A 12,816-nucleotide genomic window follows, 5' to 3' on the forward strand; every position below is an offset into this window, starting at 1 on the left:
ATTCAAACAATCATTTTCTACTCTCCTTCAAAGGGTTGATATTATTCTCAGAGTAATCGGTTCCTTTTTATAGTTATAGACAAAAAATGTTTGTTCATTTTAATGTAGCGACTGCTGCTCAGTTTTCTTCATCTTTGGATAAAATTGATTTTGATTTTTTTCGATGCACTTTAATTCAAACAATCATTTTCTACTCTCCTTCAAAGGGTTGATATTATTCTCAGAGTAATCGGTTCCTTTTTAGAGTTATAGACAAAAAATGTTTGTTCATTTTAATGTAGCGACTGCTGCTCAGTTTTCTTCATCTTTGGATAAAATTGATTTTGATTTTTTTTCGATGCACTTTTATTCAAACAATCATTTTCTACTCGCCCTCAAAGGGTTGATATTATTCTCAGAGTAATCGGTTCCTTTTTAGAGTTATAGACAAAAAATGTTTGTTCATTTTAATGTAGCGACCGCTGCTCAGTTTTCTTCATCTTTGGATAAAATTGATTTTGATTTTTTACGATGCACTTTAATTCAAACAATCATTTTCTACTCGCCTTCAAAGGGTTGATATTAATCTCAGAGTAATCGGTTCCTTTTTAGAGTTGTAGACAAATGTTTGTTCATTTTAATGTAGCGACTGTTGCTCAGCTGTCTTCATCTTTGGATAAAATTGATTACAATTTTTTTTTTTGTTCTTGTGTTTTTATTTCTTATCTAACAAGTCTAGATGAGGAAATGATAATTAAATTCTTCTTTATTCAGGGGAAACATTTTTATTTTAAATTACAATCGACTCTTGAAAGATTGAAAATTGTTTGGTTTTCACCGCTGCACCTCCACGTCCTCTATGGTTTCGTGCAAACATCGGTTCCTCGTTTCTCTCAAGGTCCTCGCCACCAGCGCCCCCAAGAGGACGGTGGAGATGAGCACCACCTGCGGGAGGGGCGTCCACACCTCGTCCAGCAGTAGAATGAGGGGCGCTATAGCGACACCCATTCGACCCAGGAAGGAGTTGTAGCCCATCCCGTTCTGCCTGCAGTCACAAGGAACGTTTAGAAAGTTGCGGTCGGAGAGAAAGAAGCAGCCTCAGTACCTCACAACGGTGGGGTACAGCTCCGAGCTGTAGAGCACAATGGTAGCGAAGGAGGCTGAAGAAAAAGCTTTTCCTGTCACCCCGACAACGGTTCTGATCACCGAATGATCTGCAATGAACAAGTTGGCAAACATTCTGTCAAGAAAGAAAAACATGGTTCTCCCATGACGAACCCCAATTACCTTTCGGGACCAGGATGTTGATTCCTAAACATACTGCAACCATCAACAGAGCTCCCACCACCGTGTTCCTCCTGCCGATCCGATCCAGGAGGAAATACACGGCCACTTTAGCCGGGATCTCCACGAGGGCGTAGGTGAAGTGAGTCAGGTAGATGTTGAGGCCGAAGCCGCCGATGTTGAAGCTGATCCCGTAGAAGGTCAACGCAATGCAAAACCTAGAGGGTCAGGAAGGGTTTACAGCCCCAATGTCACATTTTGATGAACAGAAAAAGAACGGGAAAAAACCCACAGACCAAACTACACCTGTCTGTAGAGCCAGTCTCCTCATTTCCGGTGTGCGGATCAGATCGAGGTAAGAGTAAGTTTGACCCTTCTTCTCCGTCACGACGATGTCGGAAAGCGTCTGCAGCAGGAACTGGAATGTTGAGTCGACCGAAGCTTCAAATCTGACCTGTCCTCTCACCTCAACTTTAAGACTTCCCGTTTCCGTTCCGTTCATTTCGGCACATTTCTGCAGGTATTTTTGGGCGTCTTCGAGTCTCCCGTTAACGATGAGCCATCGGGCGGACTCTGGCATCCACCTGGTGTAGAGGATCAAGTTAGAAGTCCTCCTACGGGACACAGTGGCTTAAATGGTTGACAGGTATCAAGAAAAGTGTGTATCAAGCTTGTTATCGTAGTAGCTCTGGCTGTCATAATGGTTAGTGACTCCAGATCTACTAGAACAACATTAAAAGCCTCTGAAAATCTCGGGGGGAAAAAACGCGGACTCAAGAAGTGCAGATTGGTCTTAGATGCTAAGGGTTCTCAGGGAAAAAGGATCTTCTAAGAGGTTGCTAAGGAAAGCTTCCAGGTTGGGGGGGGTCTCCTAGAAGACGATGTATAGCTAAGGTATGAGGGGTTTTGTTCAAGAGTAAGGGAAGTACGAACCTCCAGGTGACAATACCTAAGATGAGAGGTAAGCTGGTGGCGATGAACAGCATTCGCCATCCATCCACCAAGTATGCGATTAATGCCAACATCGTGTTTCCAAAAGACCAAGACAAACTGTCAATCACTCCCACCAGCTTCCTGTGCTCGATGTCCACCCACTCCACACCTGGGGTGAAACGTAGCGTTAGTTAGCGTCATCCAATCCAAAGGTCATCCAACTCACTCACTTAGGACGTACGAGACGATGGCGATGCCGGTGATGCAGAACCCGGTGAAGAACCTCAACACCGCGAACATCACGTAGGTGGTGGAGAAAGAAGTGGCGACGGCGAAGCTTATGGCGGTGACGTACGACACCAGCAGCGTGATTCGGCGACCGAACCTGTGGGAGAAGATGTCGAAAAAGGTCAACGAGTCGTCGGTTTTGAAAATGGGAGGCTTTTCCTCACCTGTCGCTGAGACTGCCGAACGTCACCGCTCCGAACATCACGCCCACGAAGAAGATGGTCGCCGTCCCCTTGTTCTTCCCTTTGTCGTCGCACACCAAGTCCCACTTTTTGAACGACACAACCGACACTAGTTATTTACTCAGACGTACGTGGGTTTCCTACTTAAAACATGTTCACACCCAAATCCAATTTTGCACGACCACGTATTTTCAGATCCAAGACCATTTATTCACAGAGGTTACGAGGTGGTTTAGATCACATGAGGAACCTCGACTATCACTTTAATACGAACCCGTTCAGCTACAGTTTGATGTAAATGACTTTCATGCGAGAGATTCGCTTCACAAAACCTACCATTGGTCGTCTTAGTCTCAGTTGCATATATCCTTTAATTTTCCGAAAATAGAGTAAGTAAGTAAGTAAGTAAGTAATTTGTATTTATAAAGTGCTTTTCCAGACCAGGGTCACAAAGCGCTTAAACAATCAAAACAATATTCAATAAAGTATATATTTTAAAGGTCAAGATAAAACTGATAACACAACAGGAGTTCCAGAAAATCAAGGAAAAGCCTGAACAAATAAAAACGTCTTAAGATGTTTCTTAAAGGAGTCAGTAGATCCATCAAACGCAAAGTGAGAGGAAGATCGTTCCAAAGCTTAGGAGCAACAGCCTGAAAAGATTTCTCTCCTCTGGTCTTGAACCGTGTTCAGGAACCATCAGTAGATTCTGATCCACAGACCTCAGAGCCCGAGCTGGGGTGTAAGTCTGGATCAGATCAGTGATGTAAGGAGGAGCCTGACCATGAATAGATCTGAAAGTAAGAACCAGAATTTTAAAGTTGATCCTGAAAGAAACTGGAAGCCAGTGAAGAGTTTTAAGGATCGTAGAAATGTGAGTTCTTCTATAGAGGGTGTGGCTTATAATCCAGTGCAAATTAATTATTAATTCTGGTCGTACTTACTGACCTTATGTTACCTAATGAACTGATTTTATGTTTTTCATGGCACTGAAAGTCCAAGTATAACTTTGGTAATCTACTAAACTCCATGTTATTACTTGGCTAAAAACTGCTAGACTAGTTCTTAGTATTATACTAGGTGATCGTAGGCTATCAGTCATGCAGTAGAACAAGCTTAGCTTTTTTGTGTAAAAAAGCAGACACGTTTATTCATGGATAAATATTTGAGTGGACCTTATCGTATAGTCCAAAAAATTTGGTACACCTAAAAAGTTAAAGACTTCCTCTGGACATTCATTTGATTTTTCTCATAGATTAGATCAACTGGTGAAGCTTCATGAAGCGTCATCTTAATTTCCTCTATTTTTTTTATCAAATCTGCCAACAGCGCCACCAACCTTGGATCAGGGAAACTGCTTCATGAAGCTACACCACTCCTTTTTTTACAGGTTTAAATAATAAGTTATGTCCTTGTGTTTGCATGGTTAGATGTTGAGTAACGTCTTCGGTTCACTGCGATCTTACCTGTGAGGTGATAGTAGATTTGAAGGAGCTGTTCTTGTAGACCCAGCCGCTCCTGCAGGTCAAAGTTGTCGGCTGAGTCGAGGTGGACAGGTTGTGAAGAAGGTGGAACTGTGGTTCGGCGAACATCTGACAGGAGCTAAGAGAGCCATCGTCCTCCGCCGGGATACTGACGGTGAGCTTCTGCTCGAGCGTCAGATTCTCCAAAGCTCCCCCGTCGTCCAGGTGGCTGATGTCGCAGTGGTGGGACGGGACCACCGAGATGAAGTTGTTGATCATGAAGTGACAAGGAAGAGTGAAGCGCCCGAGGAAGCTGATGACAATGATCATCTTCTGGAATCTTCCAAATCCATTGATCTCAGTGATTATGTCCTCAAACTTCATTTTGTCCCAATCTTCTGCTGGTCCTTCAATCCCGTCTGAGAACCAGGACCTGAAACCTTTTGTGTCGAACACAGAGATGAGTGAACCGGTGAATGGTTTACTCTCTTAACCACTAATCCAACAGAGACTTCCTTGTTGCGTAAAAGAGGTCGACTAAGTTCAGGTCCCATCATTCAAGTGTATTAACACTTGTGCAAGTAAAAATAAAATAAAATTGGTTTCTTACATTTTTACTACTGATAATGCTACTACACAACTACTGTCTATTAAAATCCCTTGTGAACTTCCTAAATAAACATAAAAGCCGTCAGTTAAATAAAATGGTTTTAATGTTTGACAAAAACAATGTCCAATGTCCAGCACGGTATTCTTTTGACCTTTCACCCAGTGATCTTCTCTGACAACTCCATAGTGTTTGACATAAATGGGTCATAACCTCGATTCGATGCAGCTTTTTATTATAGATTCTTCTTTCTTTTTATTGTGAAGACTCCATATCACTCATTGTTTTATATCTTGAGGTCTAATTTTAGCTTTAAGCAGCTCCTTTTTTACTTTGGACTCAACTAGACGCACTGTTGTAGTTCCTTTTTTTTGTTTGTTATTTCTTTAAATTCACTGCTGCGTCCACAAACCTTTATTTTAATCCTTCACCGGCATTAACATTTTTTAGTTTAAAATCCTCACTGGCTATAGCAAGATTTTGTTTTGCTTGACAGTTCAAATGAACCAGATATCGTTTGTTTATTGAAAGCTCTTGAGGCCACATTAACATGATTTGGTGAGACTTATTTGGCCCACAGTGTTTGTTTTAACAACTAATCATTGAGGTTTTCCGTGAGCATGATTTGTACTTCTGACTACAGTTTGATGTGTACCTTTTAACTGAGCAAAATATTCAATTATTAGATAATAATACACATGTTCATGTCTCTAAAGGGCACCTAATGTGCTGATTTAAGTGTCTCTCAAATTGTTCTAGGACCTCTATTATACTCATCAGTATGTTTCTTTTCGCACAAAACTTTCATTTAATAAATATATTTACATTGGAAAATACGCTTAAGCCCCGCCCACTTAAAATGCTCTCTTTTGGCTGGAGAAGTAGTCTCGTCCAAGCAACCACGCCCACTCCGCTCTGATTGGTCACAAAATCACGAGTTGCATTCAAGGACTCACGTGAATTTTAAACTCACTCCTAAAACTCCAGTTTTGTACATTAAAAAACGAATAATAAAAATAAGGTTTGCTGCTTAATGTACACATTACAAAAACACCTAAAGGCAGAAGTAACTCTCACCATGTTTACATAAATATTTATTTTGTTTCACAATTAACATTTAGGTACTTAACGGATTTAGGGCTTCTAGGGGAGGAATGTCAGAATGTTTAATATAAACTGTAATCTTTGCCGAGATTTCAGACAGAAGAGAACTTTATTAAGTTACAACTTTAAAACAGAGCAACTACTGCATTTGAAGAGGACGACTTCAACATTACAACAAGTCAGGAGAGTTGGGTTTATTTCACATTAGGTGCCCTTTAAATGCTGACATTCCTGTATCAACCCCAACAGTAAAACAACTTTGTTTCATAGTTTATTGAGGAGATTTCTCACAAGTGGTGGAGAAGGATCGTCTGCAGAAAAAAAAAAAATTATACAAAGTATACAAACGAAGTTAATCTCTTTGGTCTTCACCTCCTCTGCTCCACATCTTCGATGGTCTCTGGAAGTCGGATGTTTCGTGTCTCCGGGAGGAAGCTGGCAGACAACGCCGCGAGCAGAGCCACCAGAGTGAAGATGCAGCTCGGCAAGTAGGTCCAGACGTCCTCCAGAAGCAGGATGAGCGGAGACACGGCAACACCCAGGCGGGCGACGAAGGAGCAGAAGCCGAGTCCGTTTTGTCTTCACAAAGAGCAGAAAGGTTGGGTCACAAAACAATATCCTTCTTTGATACAAACGCCAGCAACACACCGCATCACAGTGGGGTAGAGTTCTGTGGTGTACAGGAACACCGTGGTGAACGATGCCTCGGAAAACATTTTGCCTAAAGCTCCCAGCGCTGTCCGATACTGCCACTTATCTGAACAACAAAATACACTAAAATGTGAGTCACACTGTTGGGAGGTTATCATACCATAAGGATTGTTTACAATGTGGCAATTAAACCATTAATGTTCTTGGAAACTGATCCTTTACCTGCAGGAATGAACATGCTGAAGAGAATACACAGCCCGGTCAGCAGGAGAGCACCGGCCTCAGTCATTCTGCGACCCATCGTGTTTAGAGTGAAGAGGACGAAGACTTTTGCCGGGAGCTCGATTGCACCGTAGAGGAACTGTGTGAGATAAACGTTCATGCCCAGCCCTGTGATGTTCAAGCTTATTCCATAGTAGGAACAGGCCAAGCCAAACCTGGACAAGGAAGAGAAGAAAACACAGCCTCGGGTACATCGTTTTGAACTCTCGCTTTCTCAGCATTCAAATGTTACGACGTGTCCGATGACCATCATGTCTAAATTCATTGGTCCAACCATTCATCCATAAATCCATCTAACTGTCCATCCATCCATCTATCTATCTATCTATCTATCTATCTATCTATCTATCTATCTATCTATCTATCTATCTATCTATCTATCTATCTATCTATCTATCTATCTATCTATCTATCTATCTATCTATCTATCTATCTATCTATCTATCTATCTATCTATCTATCTATCTATCTATCTATCTATCTATCTATCTATCTATCTATCTATCTATCTATCTATCTATCTATCTATCTATCTATCTATCTATCTATCTATCTATCTATCTATCTGTCTGTCTGTCTGTCTGTCTGTCTGTCTGTCTGTCTGTCTGTCTGTCTGTCTGTCTGTCTGTCTGTCTGTCTGTCTGTCTGTCTGTCTGTCTGTCTGTCTGTCTGTCTGTCTGTCTGTCTGTCTGTCTGTCTGTCTGTCTGTCTGTCTGTCTGTCTGTCTGTCTGTCTGTCTGTCTGTCTGTCTGTCTGTCTGTCTGTCTGTCTGTCTGTCTGTCTGTCTGTCTGTCTGTCTGTCTGTCTGTCTGTCTGTCTGTCTGTCTGTCTGTCTGTCTGTCTGTCTGTCTGTCTGTCTGTCTGTCTGTCTGTCTGTCTGTCTGTCTGTCTGTCTGTCTGTCTGTCTGTCTGTCTGTCTGTCTGTCTGTCTGTCTGTCTGTCTGTCTGTCTGTCTGTCTGTCTGTCTGTCTGTCTGTCTGTCTGTCTGTCTGTCTGTCTGTCTGTCTGTCTGTCTGTCTGTCTGTCTGTCTGTCTGTCTGTCTGTCTGTCTGTCTGTCTGTCTGTCTGTCTGTCTGTCTGTCTGTCTGTCTGTCTGTCTGTCTGTCTGTCTGTCTGTCTGTCTGTCTGTCTGTCTGTCTGTCTGTCTGTCTGTCTGTCTGTCTGTCTGTCTGTCTGTCTGTCTGTCTGTCTGTCTGTCTGTCTGTCTGTCTGTCTGTCTGTCTGTCTGTCTATCCATCCATCCATCCATCCATCCATCCATCCATCCATCCATCCATCCATCCATCCATCCATCCATCCATCCATCCATCCATCCATCCATCCATCCATCCATCCATCCATCCATCCATCCATCCATCCATCCATCCATCCATCCATCCATCCATCCATCCATCCATCCATCCATCCATCCATCCATCCATCCATCCATCCATCCACACCCCCAGTCATCCAAACGGGCTGTCCTTCTATCTGTCTTTTCATCCATCCATTCATCCATCTATCCATCCATCCATTCATCCATCTATCCATTCATCCTACTCATTCAACCAACTATCCGTCCTTCTATCCATCTATCTATCTATCAGTTAGTTCATCCTTCCATTCATCCACACCCCCAGTCATCCAAACGGTCTGTCCTTCTATCTGTCTTTTCGTCCACCCATTCATCCATCTATCCATCCATCCATTCATCCATCTATCCATTCAACCAACTATCCGTCCTTCTATCCATCTATCCATCGGTTAGTTCATCCTTCCATCCATCCACACCCCCAGTCATCCAAACGGGCTGTCCTTCTATCTGTCTTTTCATCCATCCATTCATCCATCTATCCATCCATCCATTCATCCATCTATCCATTCATCCTACTCATTCAACCAACTATCCGTCCTTCTATCCATCTATCTATCTATCAGTTAGTTCATCCTTCCATTCATCCACACCCCCAGTCATCCAAACGGTCTGTCCTTCTATCTGTCTTTTCGTCCATCCATTCATCCATCTATCCATCAATCCATCCATCCATTCACCCATCTATCCATTCATCCTACTCATTCAACCAACTATACGTCCTTCTATCCATCTATCTATCGGTTAGTTCATCCTTCCATCCATCCACACCCCCAGTCATCCAAACGGTCTGTCCTTCTATCCGTCTTTTTGTCCATCCATTCATCCATCTATCCATCCATCCATCCATCCATCCATTCATCCATCTATCCATCCATCCATTCATCCATCCATCCATCCATCTGTCCACTCATCTTTTATTGCTATATAAATGCTGGTCTATCCATCCTGGTGCTCTCCTATTCCTCTAATATATTTCATCCAAAACACATCTTGTGCCAGGTGTCCTGAAGGCGAACAAAATACATGTAGCAAATGAGCATCATAACATTACCACATAATTCCGGTTAGCAGTGCCAGCCTCCTCATCCTGGGGGTCCTCAACAGGTCCAAGTAAGAATATTTTCTGTTTTCATTTTCTACAACTACAACTTTGAGCAGCAGCTGCAAAAGTAAAACGACACATTTTAGTTTGAGTACGTTTTGGTATGATGAAGACCGGGGAGCACCTCTGGGGTGAGGTCAGTGCACAGTTGCTGTCTATTGTTGACCCTTGCACACTGGTGCAGGTAAAAATGAGCTCTGTCCACTTTCCCCGTTCCTATCAGCCACCTGGCGGATTCTGGAATCCACCTAGGATTATAAAAGAGAATGTTTTGTCGTCAGGAGGTACTACAGTCTGTGTATGAGTGTACTCACCACCAGGAGATGATTGCAGGTATTAGCGGGCTGGTGACAGCAGCCGTCAGGTATCTCCAGTCGCTGGATAAGTAGGCAATGGCAGGTAGAATGGACATTCCAAGAGACCAATCCATGCTCAGCAGAACACCGAGCAGAGTCCGATTCTTGATGTCCACCCATTCAATAGCTAAGAGGACGAATTAATGATCATTAAGCATCACTGAGTATTATTTCTGAAATTGTGTGTCTCTTCTTCACGGCACTATACTTTCCTGGCACTATAACTTTGTTTTACTGTGTGTACTGCACATGTGTACCGCTTAGATGTGGATGATGGATTTGAACTGATATAAATGCAGGATACCTCCATGAAAACCTACCCTTGAACCAGCGGTTGTGGTAACTTACCGAGCACGACGGTGATGATGCTGATGCCAGACGCCCCGAGTCCAGTGAAGAATCTCAGGACAGCGAACATGGCGTAATTATGCGAGAAAGCGCTCGCGAACCCAAAGAAGCTGGTGACAATGTAAGCGAGTAAGAGCGTTGCCCTCCGGCCAAACCTGGCAAATATAAGGAAAACTGCTTCATGAATTTGACTTTTCTAACGTTTCTTCAATAGCATTCTTCCTTGTGAGCTGTTTTGAACAAACCACCATTGATGTTTAAGTCAATAATTGCTCCGGGATAGTGTTCTCTAAAGGTTATTAGCAGGGAATTAAAAATACACTGTCATTTTCCCTTTTTTTGAGTAATTAGACTATTTTTATTGTTTATTTGTTAATCTTTCTCTACTGCACATGTGCTTTTTATGAGAGATTAACGAAATAATCAGGGGAAAACTCCCGAACTGTCTGTGACTTTGAACTCTTTAGCAATGTTGACATCGTCTTTTTGTTATTTTATTTTTATACCACTGTACTTAACACAGCTTGGGATTGTAGAGGGGGTCCTAGAAGGGTCGACGAATAGGGAAAGTTCTGAACTATGAACCTCTTTATCAGTTGACTCTGCCTACGTGAAAATATATATCACAGAAGAAAAACAAGCAAACCGATTGCTAGTCTTAGCCTGAAATTCACTCTTGTATTATTATTAATTTTAGGGTAAGAATACCAGTGCTGCGGATATGCAACCTCGATCACCTGTCGCTGAGATATCCGAACACGGCCGCTCCGAGCATGACCCCGACAAAGAAAATAGTGGCTGTGGCTTTGTTGACGCCTCGACTGCCGCACACCAGGTCCCACTACGGGGAGGAAAGAGGAAGATTTTCAACAGATTGTTGATTTCAATCCGCCCTCGACTCACCTCCGTGGCCAGCGATGTCTTGAAGCCTGTGTAGTTATAAACCCATCCATCTCTGCACGGGATAGTTGTAGCCTCGGTGGCGTTCGAGGTGTTGAGCAGCAGCTGGTATTGAGGCTGAGGAAACATCTGGCAGGAGCTGAGGGCGCCATCTTCCTGGGCGGGAATACTAACGCGGAGTCTTTGCGAATGCGTTAAATTGGTGAAAATGTCACCGCCGTCGAAAGCGCCGGTGTCGCAGTGGTGAGGGGGGACCAGCGTGATGAAGGTGGTGAGCAGGAAGTGGAACGGCAGAGTCAGGCGAGCGATGACCATCAACACCACCGTCCTCAACTGAAACTTGCCGAAGCCATTCACCTCTGCCAGCAGGTTCTCGAACTTCATCTTGAACGTGACTTGGGACGACACTCACATTTAGGGGGGTTTTATTAAAGTTATCTCGACTTACAGTACCGGTCCTGGACATTGCACTCGGGTCTGTCGCTGATTTGTAAAGGCAGCTGGTTAATGGGCAGCTTTGTCACTTGAATGTTCGCTCAGGCTTGATGAACACACACCCATGTCAGGTCCTGTCCCACAAACAGCTTTGGTCTCTGGTCAGCGAACGTGCTTTGTGTTGTCACCCTGGTTTATAATTGTTGGACGCAAATCTCAAACTCTCTGTTACCTTTTAATCTGCAGGGGTTGTTTTGACCGACCAATGTGTGAGGGAGGCTCTTCAGGCAGTAAGGACATTGACTGAATAAGTGAGTGTTCAGTTTAAGACATAAAGGTTGCTGTACCTTGCAAATAATACTCTGAACTTAACTTTGTTTTTGGATGTTGGACCGCAGACACTGTTCTGAAGTGGCACGTGTGTTTTTGTGAACGTATGAAAGTTTGTGCACGAACTAAGGATGGGTAGATATCGGATGATGTCCAAACTAGTTCCGTCATAAACTGTAGTCTCGCTTTCCATCCTTCATTTAGGCTTCTTTGATGTCATTTACCCTGATATAGTCATGACATTGATTTGCAACACTTCCCCTCACATTGTAACTCATTTACAAAGCCTCATACAAACACAATTTAGACAGAACGAGTGAACCACTATGGTAAAATTCATTCATTTTCTGCCAGGAGTCGTGGAGGGGCTGGACCCTATCCAAGCTCCTTCGGGCATGACAGGGGACACCCTGGACAGTACGCCAGGGCACACAAATACATACAACCATTCACACACACGCTACCAACAATTTACCCAAGTTCCCAATCAAGCTCTGTATGTTCTTGGACTGTGGGCGGAAGTAAGTAAATAAGTAATTTTTATTTGTGCCCGGAGAAAACCCACACAACAAAGAACATACAAAGTCCACACAGAAAGGGCACAAGTTGTCTCCCACCCGACCTGGAAGTAAACGCTTTGTGACCCTGGTCTAGAAAGGCACTACAAATAACACTTACTTACTTACTTACTTCTTGCTGTGACTGTGAGGTGGTCGTGCTAACCACTGCGCCACCGTGTTCCAAATGCTGAAAAAGGTTTTTATTCAAGTATTTTTACTATTTCTTTTAGCACAATTTCAGCCATATTCAAGTTTAAAGAGCAACTAAAGTGTTTCTTAATAGATGTTTGACTCTATTGTATCATCAGTACGTGTCTGTTTGTAAAAAACTCTCTTTTCATTAAAATATTTATATTAGAAAATAATCTTAAGCCCCGCCCACTGAAAACACTTTATCATAACCACACGCACTCTGCTGTGATTGGCTATCAAGCTTGGTTTGTCACCACACGTCATCAATAGTAGTGAAGACCATTTTTACGTCATAATGGTCTCTGCTCTCGTAGCCTCTCGTTCGCCCAGATTTCAGTTCAAAATATGGTCATGATGAGGGACCGACTGCATCTTGAAGAGGAAGACTTCAACAATTCACTCCACAACAGATTTAACAAAAAACACATTAACATGCATCCAAAATGTGTCCAAATTTTTATTCTCA

At 42.9% G+C, this 12,816-nt stretch overlaps 2 protein-coding genes across 4 annotated transcripts; both read right to left on the bottom strand.

Moving 5' to 3' along the window:
• Window positions 1–725: 725 nt before the first annotated feature.
• On the bottom strand, window positions 726–4,641 carry LOC148089425 (solute carrier family 22 member 7-like). Of its 2 annotated transcripts, XM_087783845.1 has the most exons (9): window positions 4,133–4,638; window positions 2,649–2,752; window positions 2,427–2,581; window positions 2,197–2,365; window positions 1,730–1,847; window positions 1,560–1,669; window positions 1,267–1,481; window positions 1,085–1,193; window positions 726–1,024 (listed from the first exon to the last, which is right to left on the bottom strand). In XM_087783845.1, the coding sequence occupies exons 1-9, from the start codon at window positions 4,511–4,513 to the stop codon at window positions 814–816; spliced, it is 1,572 nt and encodes a 523-aa protein (XP_087639971.1). In that variant the 5' UTR covers window positions 4,514–4,638; the 3' UTR covers window positions 726–813. The 2 variants fall into 2 exon arrangements, with proteins under 2 accessions (XP_087639971.1, XP_087639962.1); XM_087783836.1 differs by having other exon boundaries at window positions 1,560–1,847; window positions 4,133–4,641.
• A 1,230-nt stretch (window positions 4,642–5,871) lies between these two features.
• LOC148089426 (solute carrier family 22 member 7-like) lies at window positions 5,872–11,261 on the bottom strand. 2 transcript variants are annotated; one of them, XM_087783859.1, is made up of 10 exons: window positions 10,837–11,261; window positions 10,671–10,774; window positions 9,934–10,088; window positions 9,544–9,712; window positions 9,354–9,477; window positions 9,179–9,288; window positions 6,714–6,928; window positions 6,489–6,597; window positions 6,213–6,419; window positions 5,872–6,151 (listed from the first exon to the last, which is right to left on the bottom strand). In XM_087783859.1, exons 1-10 carry the CDS (start codon window positions 11,215–11,217, stop codon window positions 6,112–6,114), a joined length of 1,614 nt encoding a protein of 537 aa, XP_087639985.1. In that variant the 5' UTR covers window positions 11,218–11,261; the 3' UTR covers window positions 5,872–6,111. The 2 variants fall into 2 exon arrangements, with proteins under 2 accessions (XP_087639985.1, XP_087639993.1); XM_087783867.1 differs by lacking the exon at window positions 5,872–6,151 and having other exon boundaries at window positions 6,209–6,419.
• Window positions 11,262–12,816: the final 1,555 nt, after the last annotated feature.

This window comes from Callionymus lyra, chromosome 1, assembly GCF_982586985.1.
Source record: "Callionymus lyra chromosome 1, fCalLyr1.hap1.1, whole genome shotgun sequence".
NCBI lineage: Eukaryota > Metazoa > Chordata > Actinopteri > Syngnathiformes > Callionymidae > Callionymus > Callionymus lyra.

Excerpts from the sequence above, each read along its gene's own strand:
- LOC148089425 (XM_087783836.1), bottom strand. The coding sequence starts at position 4,513 with ATGAAGTTTGAGGACATAATCACTGAGATCAATGGATTTGGAAGATTC. Across the intron at positions 2,582-2,648 it reads TTCGGCAGTCTCAGCGACAG|GTTCGGTCGCCGAATCACGC; the intron begins GTGAGGAAAAGC and ends CTTCTCCCACAG. Across the intron at positions 1,848-2,196 it reads TTAGGTATTGTCACCTGGAG|GTGGATGCCAGAGTCCGCCC; the intron begins GTTCGTACTTCC and ends CCTCTACACCAG.
- LOC148089426 (XM_087783859.1), bottom strand. The coding sequence starts at position 11,217 with ATGAAGTTCGAGAACCTGCTGGCAGAGGTGAATGGCTTCGGCAAGTTT. Across the intron at positions 10,089-10,670 it reads TTCGGATATCTCAGCGACAG|GTTTGGCCGGAGGGCAACGC; the intron begins GTGATCGAGGTT and ends TATATTTGCCAG. Across the intron at positions 6,420-6,488 it reads CTCTACCCCACTGTGATGCG|ACAAAACGGACTCGGCTTCT; the intron begins GTGTGTTGCTGG and ends CTCTTTGTGAAG.